The 9373-nt window shown below is 37.1% G+C and overlaps 1 protein-coding gene across 2 annotated transcripts; it reads right to left on the minus strand.

Moving 5' to 3' along the window:
* Window positions 1-535: 535 nt before the first annotated feature.
* psme2 (proteasome activator subunit 2) lies at window positions 536-8243 on the minus strand. 2 transcript variants are annotated; one of them, XM_037756548.1, is made up of 11 exons: window positions 8032-8243; window positions 6707-6739; window positions 6056-6118; window positions 5807-5893; window positions 4382-4430; window positions 4203-4303; window positions 4025-4093; window positions 3868-3935; window positions 1247-1301; window positions 948-1034; window positions 536-854 (listed from the first exon to the last, which is right to left on the minus strand). In XM_037756548.1, the coding sequence occupies exons 1-11, from the start codon at window positions 8077-8079 to the stop codon at window positions 774-776; spliced, it is 741 nt and encodes a 246-aa protein (XP_037612476.1). In that variant the 5' UTR covers window positions 8080-8243; the 3' UTR covers window positions 536-773. The 2 variants fall into 2 exon arrangements, with proteins under 2 accessions (XP_037612476.1, XP_037612477.1); XM_037756549.1 differs by having other exon boundaries at window positions 4203-4300; window positions 8032-8239.
* Between the last annotated feature and the right edge of the window lie 1130 nt (window positions 8244-9373).

Genomic DNA, 9373 nt, shown 5'->3' on the forward strand with positions numbered 1-9373 from the left:
AGTCTTTGTTATCATATGAGTCATTTTTCTGTCAGTGATTGTTCAAAATCCTGAATGTTTCTGCCCTCATAACTTTTTATTCTTCTGTATTTTTACTCTGGAGGATCAACACCGCTAGCAAACAGTAAACTATACTATAACTGGTATGATATCACCACCTACTGGACATTTGATATAACATTCCCCATGTGCTCACTTATCAAGGAAAATGTGACCCACACAGATTTCATCATTTATAATGTTATAGGTCTAAGAATAGTGCAGCACAGTATTCTTTCAAGTCGTCAATTCGGGTCATTTAAGACCTTCATCGTAGCAGAAAATGGAAATACTCAAGTGAAGTACAAGTGCCTCAAAATTGTACTTAGTTACCACTTCTTTAACTTGTAGTGGAGTATTTTCAGAGTGTCCCACCAGTGCTTCATTTTAAAGGGGGCACAAGTGAAAAAAAGTTTTTTAGAAACTTCTGCTCAGTTGTGGAAATTAATTTGTTAAATATAAAAAAGGTTAAATTACCAAATAAATGAGAATTGCAGAGTTTGAAACAAAAACAAGCCTTTCTTTATTCATTTTTTTAAATTCATAGTTGTACAACTTAAATTTAGTGCAAGTGTCGGTACCGAAACCAGAGTGTCATCGTACAACAGCAGAGATTAGTAGCTTTCATCCAGTTATTTTTGAGAGGAATACGCAAAAATGAGTAATGCACATGCAGCATCACTGACCAGAGAGAGAAGTATTGAATAGAAAGTGAATCGGTCCGTCCTCCAGCTTCAGTACATGGAAGGTTTCTCCTCTCCTTTTGGATTGGTCACCTTCTCCAGATTCTTGTTGATGATGTCATAAAGCTCGGCCTGCAGCAAACGGGTAGAAAGAACGGTTTAAATTCTCTTCTTCCATGACAGCATGGCGGTAAATACTACTTACTGAGGATCAGTCCGACTTACGTAGAAGCCGCGAATGTCGAGAACAATGACTCTGATCTCAGAGTAGATGGCCTCGTCCTTCTCGTGGACCAGCGAGCGGTAGTCCATCTGGAGGGAGAGAAAGCGAAGTTAAAGGTATTTCCAGGAGTTTTATAAAAGCTTTAAAGGTGCAATGTGTAACATCTGGCCAGAATTTTAGTTAAAAATATTCAATAAAATAATATTATCAACAGAATGATTGATGTGTTTTAATGGAGCTCTGTGGCACAGAGGAAGAAGAGATATCAATACTAGTTCGTAGATACATCGTGAACACTCACCACATGAGTCTCTTTGGAAGCTTTTCCCACAGCATCTCCCCTCTCTAAGAAATACCTAAACAAGTCAACAGAAATGGTTTTAAGCAAAATCAGGACATGTCAATCTGTGTCCAAAATTAACATAAAAATGATACGTTTTCTGATTTTAGAAAGAGTCTAAAAATCCTGCATTACTAATTAAAGTGATGTTAATTATTTGTCTGCCAAAACAGCTGGTGAACTAAACACAATCTACTGGTAAACAGTGGTCAACCTGCAGGTCTGAGAAGTGAAGCCAACGCTGAAGAGCCTTAAACCTGCAGAGACAGTGACGACCAAAAAACCTAGACGCCGACGACCAAAAAACCAAGATGGTGACGGCCAAAGACAAAGACAGCAACGACCAAAAAACAAGATGGCGACGCGAGAAACCAAGATGACGACAGCCAAAGACAAATACAAAGACGGCGATGGCCACAAAAACAAGATGGAAACGGCCAAAAAACAAGATGGCGACGGCCAAAAAACAAGATGGCGACGGCCAAAAACAAAGATGGCGACGGCCAAAAAACAAAGATGGCGGCGGCCAAAAAACAAAGATGGCGGCGGCCAAAAACAAAGATGGCGGCGGCCAAAAACAAAGATGGTGACGGCCAAAAACAAAGATGGCGACGGCCAAAAAACAAGATGGCGACGGCCAAAAACAAAGATGGCGACGGCCAAAAAACAAGATGGCGACGGCCAAAAACAAAGATGGCGACGGCCAAAAACAAAGATGGCGACGGCCAAAAAACAAAAATGGCGACGGCCAAAAACAAAGATGGCGACGGCCAAAAACAAAGATGGCGACGGCCAAAAAACAAGATGGCGACGGCCAAAAACAAAGATGGCGACGGCCAAAAAACAAGATGGCGACGGCCAAAAACAAAGATGGCGACGGCCAAAAACAAAGATGGCGACGGCCAAAAAACAAAGATGGCGACGGCCAAAAAACAAAGATGGCGACGGCCAAAAAACAAAGATTGCGGCGGCCAAAAACAAAGATGGCGACGGCCAAAAACAAAGATTGCGGCGGCCAAAAACAAAGATGGCGGCGGCCAAAAACAAAGATGGCGGCGGCCAAAAAACAAAGATGGCGACGGCCAAAAACAAAGATGGCGACGGCCAAAAACAAAGATGGCGGCGGCCAAAAATAAAGATGGCGACGGCCAAAAACAAAGATGGCGACGGCCAAAGACAAAGACAGCAACGACCAAAAAACAAGATGGCGACGCGAGAAACCAAGATGACGACAGCCAAAGACAAATACAAAGACGGCGATGGCCACAAAAACAAGATGGAAACGGCCAAAAAACAAGATGGCGACGGCCAAAAAACAAGATGGCGACGGCCAAAAACAAAGATGGCGACGGCCAAAAAACAAAGATGGCGGCGGCCAAAAAACAAAGATGGCGGCGGCCAAAAACAAAGATGGCGGCGGCCAAAAACAAAGATGGTGACGGCCAAAAACAAAGATGGCGACGGCCAAAAAACAAGATTGCGACGGCCAAAAACAAAGATGGCGACGGCCAAAAAACAAGATGGCGACGGCCAAAAACAAAGATGGCGACGGCCAAAAACAAAGATGGCGACGGCCAAAAAACAAAGATGGCGACGGCCAAAAACAAAGATGGCGACGGCCAAAAACAAAGATGGCGACGGCCAAAAAACAAGATGGCGACGGCCAAAAACAAAGATGGCGACGGCCAAAAACAAAGATGGCGACGGCCAAAAAACAAGATGGCGACGGCCAAAAACAAAGATGGCGACGGCCAAAAACAAAGATGGCGACGGCCAAAAACAAAGATGGCGACGGCCAAAAAACAAAGATGGCGACGGCCAAAAAACAAAGATGGCGACGGCCAAAAAACAAAGATTGCGGCGGCCAAAAACAAAGATGGCGGCGGCCAAAAAACAAAGATGGCGACGGCCAAAAACAAAGATTGCGACGGCCAAAAACAAAGATGGCGACGGCCAAAAAACAAGATGGCGACGGCCAAAAACAAAGATGGCGACGGCCAAAAACAAAGATGGCGACGGCCAAAAAACAAAGATGGCGACGGCCAAAAACAAAGATGGCGACGGCCAAAAACAAAGATGGCGACGGCCAAAAAACAAGATGGCGACGGCCAAAAACAAAGATGGCGACGGCCAAAAACAAAGATGGCGACGGCCAAAAAACAAGATGGCGACGGCCAAAAACAAAGATGGCGACGGCCAAAAACAAAGATGGCGACGGCCAAAAACAAAGATGGCGACGGCCAAAAAACAAAGATGGTGACGGCCAAAAAACAAAGATTGCGGCGGCCAAAAACAAAGATGGCGGCGGCCAAAAAACAAAGATGGCGACGGCCAAAAACAAAGATGGCGACGGCCAAAAACAAAGATGGCGGCGGCCAAAAACAAAGATGGCGACGGCCAAAAACAAAGATGGCGGCGGCCAAAAACAAAGATGGCGGCGGCCAAAAACAAAGATGGTGACGGTCAAAATGCCAAACTCGAGGCTTCAAAACTGTCCACAAACCAGCGGGTGACGTCGCTGAGACTACGTCCACTTCTTACACACACTCTATGCTAGAAAGCAACATTTATATCAAACCCACTTGTTGATGTTGGTCTGAAAACCGTCCACTTTGGTTTTCACTGCACCGATTCTCTCCAAGATTTTCTCCTGTGGTGAAAAAAAAATTTATATTTTATAAATACGTCACCAAATTCGACCAAATCGTGTCACTGTGCACGGACAGGATGCACATGTACCTGGATGGCGACCCCAAAGTCATTTCCATCTTCTATTTTTGGGATGAGGTGCTGAATCCAGCAGGTGACCTTCAGTAACACAACAGAAGTTTAATGAACACCAACACTTCAACATCGTTCCGTGTTTTAGAGGAAACAAGCTCAGCATTCATCGTCACTGTGAGAGTGATTCACTTACAGTGATGATGGTCTCTCTGAGAGCGACGATCTCTGGTTTCACCCTCTCTAGAAGCGTCGTAATCTTCTCATTCCCCTTGATGAAGCCACATTTAGGAGCTGTTGGACAGTGAGGAGATATTACCGTTATTATATTACCTGTCACGTACATTGTGTGCAGATACAAAACAATATGTTTACCTTTCTTCTTCTTCTTCTCATCATCTTCATTCTTATCCGTCTCCATTTCCTGTGAGATCCGTTTAACATGGTCAAACATCAACAATCGTTGCAGGACATTTTTTGTCATATATGTGAGACATCTTTATACGGACAGGTGTTTCTTTTAAGTAACTGATAAATAGTTAAATAATGAGTGTTTATAATGAGGGTTGGGCCTAAAAAAGAGCTTCAACAACGTCTGAACATTAAAACCTTCATGAAGGGAGGATTTATTGCCAGACTGTTGTATTAGACTGCAGCAGTTTTAGCCGAGTGTACCTAATAAACTGGCAACTGAGTGTATTTATAAATATCAGCTTAAGTGTACACTATATTTAGGATATTTTCGCAGCGTGACCTTGCAGTAAGACAGCTATACAGTCTATGTTTCCGACAGGGAACTGAAGCCGTTATCTATGCTCTCAAAGTCACCAGACTCCATTGACAAAAGCAGTGATTTTACCTTGCAGAACAGGGGAGCTGCTGATCCACCGCTGCCTCGATCGGTTAGTTTGTTTGTGTTATTGTATGACTTTGGTTGTTTCAAATTCACCATCTCACCATATAACACAAACGAACTAACCGATCGAGGCAGCGGTGGATCAGCAACTCCTCTGTTCTGCAAAGTAAAATTGCTGTTTTTGTCAATGGAGTCTGGTGGGTTTGAAGAGCATTGATAACGGCTTCAGTTCCCCACAGAAAGGGCCGTCTGACAGCGAGGTACAGCGGTGAAATTGAACCCGTCCACAGCAGTACATTTCTTTGCTCCCATGCTGGTACTCCTGTCTGTTTCTACTAACTCATTCTACTGAAGGTACGACGGAGTATTAGGGCCACATTGAGGGGAAAAAAAATCTGAGATTGCGAGAATAAAGTCATAATATATTATTTACGTGTTATTTTAGAGGGGAAATAGTGTGAAAATGAGGAACGTGGAGCATCTTGTGAAGTTCTACTTTAGTTTAGGTTTCACAAATAACCAAATACTTCATCTTTTGGCACATCAGCACCACATTATCATCAGTATCAGGACCTGGAAAAGATTGTGCAAGAAACTGAGTTTATTCTGAAGAAAGAACCACACGGACCTATAAAGTTATGACTTCATTCTTGCAATATTACGAATTTTTTTCTTGTTCAGTTATGACTTTATTCTCATATTACAACTTTTTTTCTTGTAAAGTTATGACTTTATTCTCGTAATATTACAACTTTTTTTTGTAAAGTTGTGACTTTATTCTCATATTACGACTTTTTTCCTCGTAAAGTTATGACTTTATTCTCAAGAGAGCTGAATGCAACAGGTTGGTTCGAGCCCTCTTTGGAAAGTATTCCTGTTTGTGGATTATTTTAAAAGCTATGAAAGCACAAACTTGTGTAAAACCCGTTAATGAGAGAGGTCACCTCGTCCTCTGGGGAAGGAGGGTCTGGTATGGGGATGTCCAGGGGAGCCTGGAGTGAGGACATGTCCGTGATACTGAGGGCATCATCCTGAAAATACACACACACACACACACACACACACACACACACACACACACACACACACACACACACACACACACACACACACACACACACACACACACGATGAAGAGAATTCACAGGTGAGGCGTTATTGAGGTTGTGTGTTAAAACACTGAACTTGCTGACCTTCAGCAGAGCATCCAGCAGCACAATCTTCCGGGGGATGTAGTAGGAGAACAGATTATCTGCCTGCAAACAGACAAAAAATAAACACTTAGATTATTAGATTATTATTTTTTGGGGGCTAATGAAAGTTTTACATTTTTATATTCTAAAGCATCATAACGCAGCACTGTTTTTAGCTTTAAGGTTAAAGTTATTTGACATTTTGAGCATGTTTAGAAGGCGAGAAACCCCCCAAAAAGTTATACTACACAAAGCTACAAATTTCTCTGTAAAAGTCAGATCTTTTAAATTAATCAGAAGACGCGTCTTATCTTTATACATTCCTTTAATGACAGACGTTAGGAGCTGGACACTATTTTATTTTTTCTGCATTTTACTGCAGTCAGAGGCATTAATTTAAATCCAGTGACAGATGAGCCTTCAGTCTCTCTCTCTGTGTTTGAACACTATGAAGTGTAAGTGGCAGAAAATCATCTGATGTCAGAGGAGAGATGAGGAGTTTTGTTGTGAAACAAATATTTTGAACAGAGCCATGTTGGTTTTTGAAAAAGCTGACTTTTTCAGAATGAAACGGATCACTTAATAATGTAATTCAACATAATATATTTATATATATAAAAAACAAACCCAGCAGAATAAATGTCAACAAACCTCATGGTACAGGGACTGGCGGAAGCTTTCCACCTGTGGAAAATGGGAATGAAGTGTATCATTATGTTATTTAAGCTGCTGATTCATGCTACAAAAGAGTTACTTTCGTTTTCCTCTCAGGAGGCTTCACCACCTATAGCTGACTCTGTTTTACCAACGTGTTTGCCAAAAACAATCTGCATAAAACAACCAGTTATTTAAAAGAGTTTTGTTTTTATACCAAATGTATAAAGAAAATAATACAGAAATAAATAAGTTTGGAGAAATAAATAGGGGGCAAACCATGCAGAAATAAATAAATACATACAATTTAATAATGAATAAAAACATTTAAAAATAATGCAAAAATAAAGACATTTTCAAAGTTAATATAAATAAATAAATAAATAAATAAGATATATATATATATATATACATATTTTTTTCACATATGGAAAATGTGTAGAAAAATTGTGTATTATTGTCAATTTTTATTGAAGCCTCAACAGAAAATTATTTTCTCTCAGAAAATTTAAAATAATACACAAATAAATAGGGGGCAAACCATGCAGAAATAAATAAGTATATACAATTTAATAATGAATCAAAACATTTAAAAATAAATAAAAAATAATGCAAAAATAAATACATTTTCAAAGTTAATATAAATAAATAAATAAGATATATAAATATTTTTAATAATATAATTGTAGAAAAATTGTGTATTATTGTCAATTTTTATTGAAGCCTCAACAGAAAATTATTTTCTCTCAGAAAATAAAAATAAAATAAATAAATAACAGTGTGCTACATGATCATTATTATTATTATTATTATTATTATTATTATTACTATTATTATTATTATTATTTACTTAGAGCTATAGCATCATATATTTTCTGTATGCTTACTACAAAAATAAATGCCTCAACAGAAAATTATTTTCTCTCAAAAAATGAAAATTTAATAAATTATTGTGTGCTACATTATTATTATTATTATTATTATTATTATTGTGTATTATTGTAAATTTTTATTGAAGCCTCAAAAGAAAATTATTTCCTCTCAGAAAATGAAAAATAATACAGAAATAAATAAGTTTGGAATGAAGTGTATGATTATGTTATTTAAGCTGCTGAGTCATGCTACAAAAGAGTTACTTTCGTTTTTTCCCCTCTTAGGAGGAGACTTTCTGCTGCTTCACCACCTGCAGCTGACTCTGCTTTACCAACGTGTTTGTCAGAAACTATCTGCATTAAAACAACCAGTTATTTAAAAGTGTTTTAGCACATAGCTATCGCATGTAGCCTTCTGTACTTTTGCATTAAAACAGGACATCCACTCACCTTCTCCGCATTCGCTCTGCTGATCTTCAGGGCAGAAGTCTTAGACATGGCTGAGCAGACTCTACAAGTACAGCACAAGTAAAGAAACACAAGTGTTCAGATGAAGTCAGACGAAGAAGTTTGCAGGTAGCTGGTGAGGACAATATGGCTCCCAAGTAAGATTTTAGTTATTTCCTCAACAAGTTTGCTTTCGATTTCATGTCGCATGATGCAGTTTGCGCCTCCCACTGTCTCCCTCCGCCACTGAAAGTAGGGCGCGAGTCTTACAACTTTAGTGTGCGTGTTTAAAGTAGAGCAGAGGAGATGTTAGAGCTTTATAAGTAAATAAAAGATAATAATAATAATAATAATAATAATAATAATAATAATAATAATAATAATAATGATAATGATAATTATGATAATAATAATAATAATAATAATAATAATAATAATAATAATGATAATGATAATTATGATAATAATAATAATAATAATAATAATAATAATAATAATAATAATAATGTAGCACACGATTATTTATTTAATTTTTCATTTTCTGAGAGAAAATAATTTTCTGTTAAGGCATTTATTTTTGTAGTAAGCATACAGAAAATATATGATGTTATTGCTTTATAAGTAAATAATAATAATAATAATAATAATAATAATAATAATAATAATAATAATAATAATAATCATAATCATAATGATCATGCAGCACACTGTTATTTATTTATTAATTTTATTTTTCATTTTTTGAGAGAAAATAATTTTCTGTTAAGGCATTTATTTTTGTAGTAAGCATACAGAAAATATATGATGTTATTGCTTTATAAGTAAATAATAATAATAATAATAATAATAATAATAATAATAATAATATTGTAGCACACTATTATATATTTTTTTATTTTATTTTTCATTTTCTGAAAGAAAATAATTTTCTATTCAGACATTTACTCTTGTAGTAAGCATACAGAAAATATATGATGTTATAGCTTTAAGTAAATAATAATAATAATAATAATAATAATAATAATAATAATAATGATCATGTAGCACACTATTATTTATTTATTTATTTAATTTTTCGTTTTCTGAGAGAAAATAATTTTCTGTTGAGGCATTTTCCATATGTGAAAAAATATGTATATATCTTATTTATTTATTTGTTTGTTTATTTATTTATTTATAAATATATATAATATATTTTGGCCTTTTTTTTATAAATGTCCCTGCACATGTCTTCACTTTTTTGTTATCACTTTATAACACAATAAAAAAAAAAAAAATCCGGCTTTTATTTTGAAAAATGAAATCTGTACCGGAAGTATAGCCGGAAGATGAACCGTCAAACTGT

The sequence above is a fragment of the Sebastes umbrosus genome, chromosome 21 (genome assembly GCF_015220745.1).
Source record: "Sebastes umbrosus isolate fSebUmb1 chromosome 21, fSebUmb1.pri, whole genome shotgun sequence".
NCBI classification, from domain to species: domain Eukaryota; kingdom Metazoa; phylum Chordata; class Actinopteri; order Perciformes; family Sebastidae; genus Sebastes; species Sebastes umbrosus.